The sequence below is a fragment of the Salvelinus fontinalis genome, chromosome 35 (genome assembly GCF_029448725.1).
Source record: "Salvelinus fontinalis isolate EN_2023a chromosome 35, ASM2944872v1, whole genome shotgun sequence".
In the NCBI taxonomy this organism is placed as follows: Eukaryota; Metazoa; Chordata; class Actinopteri; order Salmoniformes; family Salmonidae; genus Salvelinus; species Salvelinus fontinalis.
In genome coordinates this window covers 31707233-31723280 of record NC_074699.1, presented here as the reverse complement: position 1 = coordinate 31723280, position 16048 = coordinate 31707233, and the positions used below count along the sequence as shown (strand labels likewise).

At 49.2% G+C, this 16048-nt stretch overlaps 1 protein-coding gene across 1 annotated transcript in view; it reads right to left on the bottom strand.

The window, feature by feature from the left end:
- Positions 1-16048, bottom strand: part of LOC129834726 (genetic suppressor element 1-like) — a 569678-nt gene that overhangs the window by 88229 nt on the left and 465401 nt on the right. The window contains exon 3 of the mRNA XM_055899962.1: positions 9135-9332. Within this exon, the coding sequence (XP_055755937.1) occupies positions 9135-9332 (198 nt within the window). The remainder of the gene's footprint in view (positions 1-9134; positions 9333-16048) is intronic.

Sequence of the window (16048 nt, the reverse complement as noted above, 5' to 3'; positions counted from 1 at the left end):
ACTGAGTAAAGGGTCTGAATACTTATGTTAATGTGATATTTCAGTCGTTTTTTTGGGTGTGACTATGTGGGTGTGATTGAGTGTATGTCCGTGTGGGCAAACATGTGTGTGTGATTAATGCGTAGCTCATCTCTCCATTGTTGCCCCATTACCAGTCCTTCTCTCCCAGACTGCCTCCACGTATGACCGCCCAAGCTGACCCTAACTGAGAGAGAGGTACACACAGACACATACACGCATGACCGCCCAAGCTGACCCTAACTGAGAGAGGTACACACAGACACATACACGCATGACCGCCCAAGCTGACCCTAACTGAGAGAGGTACACACAGACACATACACGGGCGCATACGCACGCATAATCACACATACACGCAAGAACGTATGCACACACGTATACACGCGAACATAAACATGCACACACAAAGCTCCACACAGCCCCAGGTTAAGTTCTCTCTGTTCCAGCACCGTATCCTTCCACCTCTAATCCCATCAAAGAAACAGAACAATATACTTGTTGACCTGCTGCTTTTATCCAAGGGGGCTTAACACAAACGTTCAGGGAAAGTGACCATGCGAGAATTGAACCCACAACCTTGATCTTGCCAGCTACAGTCCAACCGACTACGCCCTTCAAGCCCCAAATCTCCTGTTCCCTCCCTGGCCCTATCCAAAGCCCCAAATCTCATGTTCCCTCCCTGGCCCTATCCAAAGCCCCAAATCTCCTGTTCCCTCCCTGGCCCTATCCAAAGCCCCAAATCTCCTGTTCCCTCCCTGGCCCTATCCAAAGCCCCAAATCTCCTGTTCCCTCCCTGGCCCTATCCAAAGCCCCAAATCTCATGTTCCCTCCCTGGCCCTATCCAAAGCCCCAAATCTCATGTTCCCTCCCTGGCCCTATCCAAAGCCCCAAATCTCCTGTTCCCTCCCTGGCCCTATCCAAAGCCCCAAATCTCATGTTCCCTCCCTGGCCCTATCCAAAGCCCCAAATCTCATGTTCCCTCCCTGGCCCTATCCAAAGCCCCAAATCTCATGTTCCCTCCCTGGCCCTATCCAAAGCCCCAACCTCCCTCTCTCCTCCACAGCCCCAGACACAGCCCTGACAACTAGCGACACGCTGTTGTTCACCTCCTCCCCTTCCCTCCTTCCTCCCTCTCTCCTCCACAGCCCCGAACACACCCCCAGACACAACCCTACCAGCTAGCGACAAGCTGCTGTTCACCTCCCTCCCTCCCTCCCTCCCTCCCTCCCTGTATTAGAACAACATCAGCACTTAATTAAACAGTCCATTTCACACCTGGTGTGCATAGCAGCGCCGAGCCAACCCTTCCTCCATATGCCATACCATCCCCCAGCCACACACACAAACCCTGCCTCACACACCAGCCGTCACACACACACACACAACAACACACACACACACAACCGCACGCACGCACGCACACACACACACACACACACACACACACACACACACACACACACACACACACACACACACACACACACACACACACACACACACACACACACACACACACACACACACACACACACACACACACACACACACACACACACAACCTCGGCCACAGAACGGCAACACAGTTCAAAGCACCTAATCTGCATCGGGGAGTGTGTGTTTCAAGGGTGTATGTGTTTGTGCACTCTTAGAAATAAGGTGCTATCTAGAACCTAAAAGGGTTAGTCGGCTGTCCCCATAGGAGAACCCTTTGAAGAACCCTTTTTGGTTCCAGGTAAAACCCTCTTCGGTTCCAGGTAGATGGTTCTATGGTTCTACATGCAAACCAAAAAGGGTTCTATCTGGAACCAAAAAGGGTTCTCCTATGGGGACAGCTGAAGAACCATTTTGGAATCTTTTTTTCTAAGAGTGTGGTGTGTGTTATTTTCCCAGAGAGGGGGAGTAAGACAGAGAGAGCGAGAGCAAGAGAGAGGGGGGGACAGAAAAATAGAGAGCGAGCAGTAGGATGGTTTCTGGAGGAGAATGTCTGAACTGGGTGAACTGTGTATGAGCTATTGTTAGTATGTTTACCTAGAAGAAGAGACATAGATATATGGAGGAATAAAATACTGTGTATATATATATGTATATATAGAGATAGATAGATAGATAGAGAGAGAGAGAGTTCTACCTCTGACGCCCGCACGCGCACACACACAGATAGCGTGGATAGATAGCGTGTGTGTGCGCTCCAGATGGAGGGGTCAGAGACACACTGCCCTGCTGTCCCAGCATGCTCTGGGCTCCCAGAAACAAGGGTAGCCCCCGGCCAAACACACGCACACACATGGTAACACATTCAATCTCACACTTCAATCTCTCTGTATCCCTCTACCCACTCCTTCCATCACTCCATAAACCCTCTCTCTTCTTTACCTTTTTCTTCCTCCCTCTATCCTCCTCCCATCCCTCCCTCCCTCTATCCTCCTCCCATCCCTCCCTCTATCCTCCTCCCATCCCTCCCTCCTCCCATCCCTCCCTCCCCATCCCTCCCTCCTCCCATCCCTCCCTCCCTCTATCCTCCTCCCATCCCTCCCTCTATCCTCCTCCCATCCCTCCCTCCTCCCATCCCTCCCTCCCTCCTCCCCTCCCTCCCTCCCTCCCTCCCTCCCTCTATCCTCCTCCCATCCCTCCCTCCTCCCATCCCTCCCTCCCCATCCCTCCCTCCCTCTATCCTCCTCCCATCCCTCCCTCCTCCCATCCCTCCCTCCCCATCCCTCCCTCCCTCCCCATCCCTCCCTCCCTCCCTCTATCCTCCTCCCATCCCTCCCTCTATCCTCCTCCCCTCCCTCTATCCTACTCCCATCCCTCCCTCCCTCCCTCCTCCCATCCCTCCCTCCTCATCCCTCCCTCCCTCCCTCTATCCTCCTCCCATCCCTCCCTCCCCATCCCTCCCTCCCTCCCTCCCTCCCTCCCTCCCTCTATCCTCCTCCCATCCCTCCCTCCCCATCCCTCCCTCCCTCCCTCCCTCCCTCTATCCTCCTCCCATCCCTCCCTCTATCCTCCTCCCATCCCCCCCTCCTCCCATCCCTCCCTCCTCCCATCCCTCCCTCCCCATCCCTCCCTCTATCCTCCTCCCATCCCTCCCTCTATCCTCCTCCCATCCCCCCCTCCTCCCATCCCTCCCTCCCCATCTCTTTTCCTCAGGTGGTCTAGCTAGGTACTGTAGGTAGGTAGTGTAATGCTACAGTGAGTTCAGCGCAAGTTAAGTCTAGATCTGCCTAATTAATCAGATACTAGCATGCCTGCCTCTCTGACACGAGGTGTGTGTCCTTTACTCTGCTGCAATACTCATTATCCATCACCTCCCCTCTTCAGCATGAGACTCAGTACACAGAGCTACTCATCAGATGGGAGAGTGTGTGTGTGTGTGTGTGTCTGTCTGTATGACCGTGTGTGTGTGTATGTATGTGTGTTACTGTGTATGTGTGTGTGTATACAGATGAAAACACAGAGGACGTGACAGAGTTTTAAATCAGGGTGATAGCTAGCTAGCTAGTGGCTATGATACTAGCACAACAAAACAAACAACATCCTTTAGGCTTAGGAGACTGACTCATGCTCCATATACACAACAGTAACAACGGACAGAGGGCCAGAGGACACACAGGAACACACTGTGCAGTAGGACACATAAACACACTGTGCAGTAGGACACATAAACACACTGTGCAGTAGGACACACATAAACACACTGTGCAGTAGGACACACATAAACACACTGTGCAGTAGGACACACATAAACACACTGTGCAGTAGGACACATAAACACACTGTGCAGTAGGACACATAAACACACTGTGCAGTAGGACACACATAAACACACTGTGCAGTAGGACACATAAACACACTGTGCAGTAGGACACATAAACACACTGTGCAGTAGGACACATAAACACACTGTGCAGTAGGACACACATAAACACACTGTGCAGTAGGACACACATAAACACACTGTGCAGTAGGACACATAAACACACTGTGCAGTAGGACACATAAACACACTGTGCAGTAGGACACACATAAACACACTGTGCAGTAGGACACATAAACACACTGTGCAGTAGGACACATAAACACACTGTGCAGTAGGACACATAAACACACTGTGCAGTAGGACACATAAACACACTGTGCAGTAGGACACACATAAACACACTGTGCAGTAGGACACATAAACACACTGTGCAGTAGGACACATAAACACACTGTGCAGTAGGACACATAAACACACTGTGCAGTAGGACACACATAAACACACTGTGCAGTAGGACACATAAACACACTGTGCAGTAGGACACATAAACACACTGTGCAGTAGGACACACATAAACACACTGTGCAGTAGGACACACATAAACACACTGTGCAGTAGGACACACATAAACACACTGTGCAGTAGGACACATAAACACACTGTGCAGTAGGACACATATACACTGTGCAGTAGGACACATAAACACACTGTGCAGTAGGACACACATAAACACACTGTGCAGTAGGACACATAAACACACTGTGCAGTAGGACACACATAAACACACTGTGCAGCAGGACACACATAAACACACTGTGCAGTAGGACACATAAACACACTGTGCAGTAGGACACATAAACACACTGTGCAGTAGGACACATAAACACACTGTGCAGTAGGACACATAAACACACTGTGCAGTAGGACACATAAACACACTGTGCAGTAGGACACACATAAACACACTGTGCAGTAGGACACACATAAACACACTGTGCAGTAGGACACATAAACACACTGTGCAGTAGGACACACATAAACACACTGTGCAGTAGGACACACATAAACACACTGTGCAGTAGGACACACATAAACACACTGTGCAGTAGGAGACACATAAACACACTGTGCAGTAGGAGACACATAAACACACTGTGCAGTAGGAGACACATAAACACACTGTGCAGTAGGACACAGGAACACACTGTGCAGTAGGACACATAAACACACTGTGCAGTAGGACACAGGAACACACTGTGCAGTAGCACACAGGAACACACTGTGCAGTAGCACACAGGAACACACTGTGCAGTAGGACACAGGAACACACTGTGCAGTAGGCCACAGGAACACACTGTGCAGTAGGAGCCACAGGAACACACTGTGCAGTAGGACACAGGAACACACTGTGCAGTAGGATACACAGGAACACACTGTGCTGTAGGACACAGGAACACACTGTGCAGTAGAAGACACAGGAACACACTGTGCAGTAGGACACAGGAACACACTGTGCAGTAGAAGACACAGGAACACACTGTGCAGTAGGACACAGGAACACACTGTGGAGTAGAAGACACAGGAACACACTGTGCAGTAGGACACAGGAACACACTGTGCAGTAGAAGACACAGGAACACACTGTGCAGTAGGACTCAGGAACACACTGTGCAGTAGAAGACACAGGAACACACTGTGCAGTAGGACACAGGAACACACTGTGCAGTAGGAGACACAGGAACACACTGTGCAGTAGGACACAGGAACACACTGTGCAGTGGAACACAGGAACACACTGTGCAGTAGAAGACACAGGAACACACTGTGCAGTAGAAGACACAGGAACACACTGTGCAGTAGGACACAGGAACACACTGTGCAGTAGAAGACACAGGAACACACTGTGCAGTAGAAGACACAGGAACACACTGTGCAGTAGGACACATAAACACACTGTGCAGTAGGAGACACAGGAACACACTGTGCAGTAGAAGACACAGGAACACACTGTGCAGTAGAAGACACAGGAACACACTGTGCAGTAGAAGACACAGGAACACACTGTGCAGTAGGACACAGGAACACACTGTGCAGTAGAAGACACAGGAACACACTGTGCAGTAGGAGACAGGAACACACTGTGCAGTAGGAGACACAGGAACACACTGTGCAGTAGGACACAGGAACACACTGTGCAGTAGGACACATAAACACACTGTGCAGTAGGAGACACATAAACACACTGTGCAGTAGGAGACACAGGAACACACTGTGCAGTAGGAGACACAGGAACACACTGTGCAGTAGGAGACACAGGAACACACTGTGCAGTAGGAGACACAGGAACACACTGTGCAGTAGGACACACAGGAACACACTGTGCAGTAGGAGACACAGGAACACACTGTGCAGTAGGAGACACAGGAACACACTGTGCAGTAGGAGACACAGGAACACACTGTGCAGTAGAAGACACAGGAACACACTGTGCAGTAGGAGACACAGGAACACACTGTGCAGTAGGAGACACAGGAACACACTGTGCAGTAGGAGACACAGGAACACACTGTGCAGTAGAAGACACAGGAACACACTGTGCAGTAGGAACACAGGAACACACTGTGCAGTAGGAGACACAGGAACACACTGTGCAGTAGGACACACAGGAACACACTGTGCAGTAGGAGACACATAAACACACTGTGCAGTAGGAGACACAGGAACACACTGTGCAGTAGGAGACACAGGAACACACTGTGCAGTAGGACACACACACTGCTAGGAGGCTACAACATGACAGGAAAGCACCATGGAGGTTTTATGTGTGTGTGTGTGTGTGTGTGTGTGTGTGTGTGTGTGTGTGTGTGTGTGTGTGTGTGTGTGTGTGTGTGTGTGTGTGTGTCAGTGCTTGTGTGTATGAGGGCTTGTCTATAAATATCTTTGGAGACAGCAAAGTTGCTGGAGATCCAAAAGGAGACCCACGCACCAGCCCGGCCTCCCCAGCGACGGCACTCCTAACGTGGGCAGGATCGGCCCCAGGATTGGCCTGTTCCTCTGGAGCTGTGGAGCATGACTCACACACACTGTGTCTCTACCTACGCCAGGCAGACTGCACACAGACAGGCCCAAAATAACAGAGGGACTTTTCTGCTCTGTTTTAAAACATGCCTAGGTTTAATCATAGTGTCCGTGTGTGTGTTTCTGTACCTCCCTCAGACTATCTGACGACTGTCCCAGCTAGGTTGAAATAGCAACAGACATACAACACACGCACATGTACACATGCACATACACACACCTGGTTGATAGAGAGACAGGGATAGAGATGAGACAGTGAGGCAAACAGTATGTGTGCAAGAAAGGGAGAGAGAGAGGTGAGAAAATAGATTATGTGCAAGTGGCAGTGAGGGAGAGATGTAGTGAGATAGATGAGGGAGTGTGTGAGAGGGAGAGAAAATATAGAGAAATAAAAATGGAGTGAAAGGGAGAGACGGAGTGGGGAAGAGAGAAGGGGAAGGTGAGAAACAATGGAGGAAGAGAATGAGATTGAGAGGGTGAGAGTGTGAGAGAGAGGGAGAGATTGGGGTTGTGAGCTCTGTCTCTGTTTCTTTCTCAGAGTAATAAATCAGTGGTGTTTGGTCCCTGGTGTGATCTGCAGGGGAGCCAGGCAGCCAGGGAGAGCCAGGGAGGAGGGGACCTCTCTCAAACACAGCCTGATTAAGAGAGATAGACCCGGGGTGGATGGTTGGGGCTGCTGGGGCTCACTGGAGCTGGGGCAGACATCCAGATACACACACATAAACAGACACACACACACACCCAAACAGGACCCCTGCCAGCCCTACTCAGAGGACTCTCAGCAGTCTGGCTCTGTTCCCCTGGAGGGGCCCAGCAGCGTATGTGTGTGTGTCTTAGGGGGCCAGTGAAGTTCAGCTCCTGTGTATGTGGGCCAGCCAGAGTCTCTGTCCTGGGGAAGGTTACACCTCATAGACACACACACCATGGTTGACCAGAGCCACTGTTTCACACACCATCTACCAGAAAGGCCTCAATGAGCTGCTGCCCAAAGCCAGCCAGCCAAACAGCCTCCGAGAGAAAAGTGTGTGTGTGAGTGTGTGTGTGTGTGTTTACACGGGAGAATAGCAGCTCTGTCCATCTGTGACCTAAGTCTGACCCTGTCCAGACAACAACCAACAACTGAACAAACAACATCCAACTGTCTGTAGCACACAGCAATATCTAATATCCAAACCAGAAACAAATATCAACAAGTCACAATCAAACCATGAGCTGTATGTCTGACTGATAGGAACCTGTAGGAGGTCGAAAGGGTAGTGAGAAAAAGACAAGTATTCTATTGATTCAGTGTTTATTGAGAAATGACCCTAAGAAACATCCTATGTTCTACTGTGTAGTGAGTCTGAGAGGAGAGTGGGTCAGTGTGTTACAGCTGCATCATATGATCCCTCCACGACCAATTCTAAAAGCAGTCCTTGTCAACTGCTCACCACACCACACAATGACTACTTCACAGTCAGGTTAGACCAGTGGGATAGCAGGGCCCAATAAACTGAAAACATAGTGGTGTGTGTGTGTGTGTGTGTGTGTGTGTGTGTGTGTGTGTGTGTGTGTGTGTGTGTGTGTGTGTGTGTGTGTGTGTGTGTGTGTGTGTGTGTGTGTGTGTGTGTGTGTGTGTGTGTGTTTGTGCGTGTGTGTGTGGAGAGGAGGTGACACAAACATGCAATGTCATTCACATATACACAAACACACAAATAAATTGACACACACACACACACACACACACACACACACACACACACACACACACACACACACACACACACACACACACACACACACACACACACACACACACACACACACACACACACAGAGAGAGAGAGCTGGAGCTTAAATGGGTCAGCTAGAACGGCTGTTCTGTGTCCTGCTCTCTTAGGGGAGGCTGCATAATTCAATCTAGTGTGAATATCACTCCACTGCTATTAGCAGCTAAACACGACACACACGGGCGGCCCCAGCAGAGGAACCTCTGAGACATCGGAGGGTTCTGAGGGGTTAGGCTACAGGGGTCAGGGGTTAGAGGTTAGGGTCCAGGAGGACAGACGGTTTTTGAATGAGCTTAGCGCCTCAGGGAGGAAGGAAGGAGTGAGAGGAGGGTAAGAAGAGGGGACGGTTAGTTCATAGGGGTAAGAGGGATTTCTGACAACAGCTGGTTGTACAATGGCTTTAAATGACCCAACGTTTCTACACCTTGTATAGGCTTGATAACAATACACCTGGCATTAAGAAACTCCTTAATCATAACTCTGTCTGTCCACATGTGTGTTGTCCTTACCTCGAGGATCCTCGGCCTGTTTAGCCAGTTTACGGAGGGCGGCGGCGAATCCGGAGTGTGCGGACTGGGCCGCCGGGCTCCCATTGGCTACGATAGATCCGTTAAGGGGCGATGGGGTGAGGGGGCTGACCGTCGCCGTGGTGCGAGTTGCCGTGGATATCATTCCTAAGGAAGGTGACTTTGGCTCATGGCTCATGCCTGGAGAGAGGAGAGAGAGGGAGAGAGAGGGTTGTACGTCATTTATAAAGCAATTACAAAGAGGCTGTAGATGATGGGTCAGACTAACTCATGCTGTGATTGGCCAACTTATCAGTTGAGGGTTCAGACAGCTGACACTATGGTACCCCTCCCCCCAGTGACACTGAGCCCTGTGGACTGGAAAGTCTCTCTCACACACTGGGGGCTATCTGTCTGTCTCACACCAGACCTTACACACACACACACACACACACACACACACACACACACACACACACACACACACACACACACACACACACACACACACACACACACACACACACACACACACACACACACACACACACACACACACACACACACACACACACACACATATAAACACAGACACACACGGTGGTGAGTGAGAGCTGAGAGTCAGCCAGAGCCCAGTGCTGTCTGTGTGTCTGTATGTCTGTGTGTCTGTGTGTCTAGCTGGGGGGGGGGGGGGGGGGCTTTGGGCTTAGGCTAGGGAGCTGGGGTTAAAGGTTATAGGTTACAGGGTGTGTAACCCCTACCTCACGGGTCCGGTTTGTCTGCCTCAGCCCACACAGCAGCTCTACTTAACATGCTCCAACTGAGACAGGGCCAATAGAAACGTTTCAAACACACACCATGAGAGAACAGTCTGATAGAGGTAACACACCATGAGAGAACAGTCTGATAGAGGTAACACACCATGAGAGAACAGTCTGATAGAGGTAACATACACCATGAGAGAACAGTCTGATAGAGGTAACACACCATGAGAGAACAGTCTGATAGAGGTAACATACACCATGAGAGAACAGTCTGATAGAGGTAACACACCATGAGAGAACAGTCTGATAGAGGTAACACACACCATGAGAGAACAGTCTGATAGAGGTAACACACACCATGAGAGAACAGTCTGATAGAGGTAACATACACCATGAGAGAACAGTCTGATAGAGGTAACACACACCATGAGAGAACAGTCTGATAGAGGTAACATACACCATGAGAGAACAGTCTGATAGAGGTAACACACCATGAGAGAACAGTCTGATAGAGGTAACATACACCATGAGAGAACAGTCTGATAGAGGTAACACACCATGAGAGAACAGTCTGATAGAGGTAACACACCATGAGAGAACAGTCTGATAGAAGTAACACACACCATGAGAGAACAGTCTGATAGAGGTAACACACACCATGACAGAACAGTCTGATAGAGGTAACATACACCATGAGAGAACAGTCTGATAGAAGTAACACACACCATGAGAGAACAGTCTGATAGAGGTAACACACACCATGAGAGAACAGTCTGATAGAGGTAACATACCATGAGAGAACAGTCTGATAGAGGTAACACACCATGAGAGAACAGTCTGATAGAGGTAACACACCATGAGAGAACAGTCTGATAGAGGTAACACACCATGAGAGAACAGTCTGATAGAGGTAACATACACCATGAGAGAACAGTCTGATAGAGGTAACATACACCATGAGAGAACAGTCTGATAGAGGTAACATACACCATGAGAGAACAGTCTGATAGAGGTAACATACACCATGACAGAACAGTCTGATAGAGGTAACACACCATGAGAGAACAGTCTGATAGAGGTAACACACCATGAGAGAACAGTCTGATAGAGGTAACACACACCATGACAGAACAGTCTGATAGAGGTAACACACCATGAGAGAACAGTCTGATAGAGGTAACATACACCATGAGAGAACAGTCTGATAGAGGTAACATACACCATGAGAGAACAGTCTGATAGAGGTAACACACACCATGAGAGAACAGTCTGATAGAGGTAACATACACCATGAGAGAACAGTCTGATAGAGGTAACACACCATGAGAGAACAGTCTGATAGAGGTAACACACCATGAGAGAACAGTCTGATAGAGGTAACACACCATGAGAGAACAGTCTGATAGAGGTAACATACACCATGAGAGAACAGTCTGATAGAGGTAACATACACCATGACAGAACAGTCTGATAGAGGTAACACACCATGAGAGAACAGTCTGATAGAGGTAACACACACCATGACAGAACAGTCTGATAGAGGTAACACACACCATGAGAGAACAGTCTGATAGAGGTAACACACACCATGAGAGAACAGTCTGATAGAGGTAACACACCATGAGAGAACAGTCTGATAGAGGTAACACACCATGAGAGAACAGTCTGATAGAGGTAACACACCATGAGAGAACAGTCTGATAGAGGTAACATACACCATGAGAGAACAGTCTGATAGAGGTAACATACACCATGAGAGAACAGTCTGATAGAGGTAACATACACCATGAGAGAACAGTCTGATAGAGGTAACATACACCATGAGAGAACAGTCTGATAGAGGTAACATACACCATGAGAGAACAGTCTGATAGAGGTAACATACACCATGACAGAACAGTCTGATAGAGGTAACACACCATGAGAGAACAGTCTGATAGAGGTAACACACCATGAGAGAACAGTCTGATAGAGGTAACATACACCATGACAGAACAGTCTGATAGAGGTAACATACACCATGACAGAACAGTCTGATAGAGGTAACATACACCATGACAGAACAGTCTGATAGAGGTAACATACACCATGACAGAACAATCCGATAGAGGTAACACACACCATGAGAGAACAGTCTGATAGAGGTAACACACACCATGACAGAACAGTCTGATAGAGGTAACACACCATGAGAGAACAGTCTGATAGAGGTAACACACCATGAGAGAACAGTCTGATAGAGGTAACACACCATGAGAGAACAGTCTGATAGAGGTAACACACACCATGAGAGAACAGTCTGATAGAGGTAACACACACCATGACAGAACAGTCTGATAGAGGTAACACACACCATGACAGAACAGTCTGATAGAGGTAACACACACCATGAGAGAACAGTCTGATAGAGGTAACACACACCATGAGAGAACAGTCTGATAGAGGTAACATACACCATGACAGAACAGTCTGATAGAGGTAACACACACCATGAGAGAACAGTCTGATAGAGGTAACATACACCATGAGAGAACAGTCTGATAGAGGTAACACACACCATGAGAGAACAGTCTGATAGAGGTAACATACACCATGAGAGAACAGTCTGATAGAGGTAACATACACCATGAGAGAACAGTCTGATAGAGGTAACACACACCATGAGAGAACAGTCTGATAGAGGTAACATACACCATGACAGAACAGTCTGATAGAGGTAACACACACCATGAGAGAACAGTCTGATAGAGGTAACACACATGCCAGAACCCCTTAAGCATCCCCATGTTAACGTCATGATGGTCATTGTGGTGATTGCTACAGTGATGAACACCAGATACAAGCTATTTCCACTTCAATCCACTATTATCATCAAGTCTGATTCACACACTCACTCATACGGACCCATCTACAGTAGTGGGAGTGTGTGTGCTCGCGTGCGTTTGTGCGTCTGTGTGTGTGTGTGGGAGTGTGTGTGATGTTGAATCCCAGATAAATATCATAAGGCCTTATATAGTCCTACATCCAGTGTAGAGTCTGAAAAGCATGTGATCTACTCTGAGTTTACATTGCCACATTGCCTTCATATTGTTTATAGTGATATAGCACCATCAGTAAACTGGATAGTTGACGCACTATGTACAGTACACAGCTACTCCTATTGCCATTACACATCATGTTAATATGGTGTCCATGTGATACCCACTCACCCCTCTCTCTTTCCATAACTCTCCCTCCCTCTCTCCCTCCCTCCCTCCCTCCCTGTTTCTCTCTCTCTCAGTGAAGGGGTGAAAGGGGACACTGTGATGACAGCTCCTGGGCCGGTGGAATCCCTGAATGCCAGAGAGCGGCATGCCGTCGCCCTGAACACACACACACACAAGCATGCACACATCTTACATGAGCAAACACATGGAATAAACACACACATACTTTACACAAACAAACACACATCACAACTCAAATGTCCCATTAACTACAAGTCCCCAGAGTCAGAGGTCATGGTAGGGTCACAGTAAAGAGCAGCCTGTAGGGATGCAGTGAGATTACACACACACATGCACACATTACAACATTACTACCACACACCATATCTGATTACACACACACATACACATTACACACACTCAGTCTTATCAATATCACAGATCCACACTCAAATGTAGCTAAAACACACACCATACCTACCCTCACACAACCACACACGCACGCACGCACGCACGCACGCACGCACGCACGCACGCACGCACGCACACACACACACACACACACACACACACACACACACACACACACACACACACACACACACACACACACACACACACACACACACACACACACACACACACACACACACACACACACACACACAGTAGCATACAGTGTCAATAGCACTAATAGATGTGTAGAGTTATATATAGGTCCACCCCAGAGCCTGGACAGGTCTATTAAAAAACCCATGTCTCCCTGAGAGAGGTCAGGGGTCAGGGGTCAGTGTGTGTGTGTGTGTGTGTGTGTGTGTGTGTGTGTGTGTGTGTGTGTGTGTGTGTGTGTGTGTGTGTGTGTGTGTGTGTGTGCCTGGCTGTCGTTGTTTAAGTGTGCGAGGGAGTGTGTGTGTGTCAGTGGGAGAGCGCTGGAGTGGAACAGAAGATGGCAGGGGAGTAGTGAACTGGTGGGTCACAGGGACACAGAGTGTAACGGGAGAGAAAATGAGTGGCAACACCTCTGGGTCCGCCCTGCTCATAACCACCCATTCACCCCCTGCACTCCCTGTGAACCCCCAGCAACACAATTAATAATGAAATTAACAATGAGCTCCCTTTCCACACACACACTCACACACAGCAACAGCCAGGCGCATACCAACAAGCACACACACTCACATCGACAGCCAGGCACAGCGACCGCTCAGTTCACTGCTGTGACCTCGTCACGACTGCAAAGCCCTGCTCCACCCACCTCTTCTTCCAAACACACACCTTCACACACACGGATACACACACACAGCCTCAGGGCTTTAAAGAAAGAGAGAGCATTCCTGGTAAAGCAGGAACTTTTCACAGGAGCTAATAAGATGGTAATCGACCGCTAGAGAAACATCATACATATTCAAGAAACACAGCCATGCTGATAGCACACACACACCCCTCCTTCACACACACCGCTCACACACACCGCTCACACACACACACACACACACACACACACACACACACACACACACACACACACACACACACACACACACACACACACACACACACACACACACACACACACACACACACACACACACACACACACACACACACACACACACACACACACACACACACACACACACACACAGGGCTAGCAGCGGTTCTCGACCCCCCTCAGAGTAGCAGAGCGAAAGCGGCGGCGGGTGTTGAGGCTCCTTACTGCACAAAGGACTGGAGCTCCCTGGTTCTCCCATCGCTGCATCTTCAGCCAAACCCAGCACACAGACAGAGACACAGTCAAGACACACACCATCTTCTCTTCCTCCTCTCCGTCGCTTCTCTCTCTCTCCTTTTCTTTCTGTCTCTCGCGCACGCTCACTCGGTCACTCACAAAGACCGTTCAGAGCTTATCTTACGAAGCAGTACACAACACAACGCTGCCTATCTCCTCTCTCTCTCTCGCTCGCTCTACCCTCCTCTTTCTCTCGCTGAGTGAAAACAGAAATTCTTAGCCTAGCAGCTGCTGCGATGTCACATGACCTTCCCCCTCCTCCTCTCCCTCCCTTCTCCCCCCTCCTCCTCTTCCCCTCTCAACCTATAATTCCTGAGCCATTGGGAGATAACAGAGGCATGGATGCCCTGCCAAGGGGAGCAAGGGAGGGGGAGGGGAGGAGCGAGGGAGGGAGGAGGAGTAGGGGAGAGGAGGGGAGGGGTGACTGTGTGTGTCAGCTGCCTCTTCTTCTACACACAGCCCCGGTCGTCACATCTGACCCCCCTGTCGGGGAGAGAGGGAGGAGGGGTGGTTAAATATGTGAGGTGCTGACACCCTCCCCTCCTCCTCCTCTTCCTGGCTGTTAGAAAAAGAAGAGAGAAAGATAGAGAGAGAAAGAGAGACAGAGGGAGACAAAGAGAGACAGAGGGGGAGAAAGTGAGTGCAAGAGAGAGAATGTGAGTGCGAGAGAGAGAGAGTGCGAGAGAGAGAAAGTGAGTGTGAGAGAGAGAGAGACAGAGAGAGAAACAAAGAGAGAGAGAGACAGAGAGAGAGAGAGAAAGAGAAAGAGAGAGAGAGAATGCCATAGGCTAAGGTGGAAGCTTGTTCTGGCCTGTGTTACTGAAACATTGCCCCCACATCTAAACTGCTAACACACACAGACACACACACACACACCACACACACACTAAGCAAACACAGCCAGGCTCATGTTCAGATCCAAAAGCTTGGCTTCCAGTGGGAGAGAAAACAGCTTTGATCTGCCCTCTTTATCACCAACCGAGAGCAGACACACACTACAGTTACCTCACACAGAGCCAGTTGAGGGGTTTATACCACACACACACACACACACATGTATGCACACAATACTGCTATTTTGCAATATTACTAAGAGTAAATAACAGCAGACAAGGGCAACTATAGACCTGTATCTATTTTGAGTGTGCTGTCTGAAGT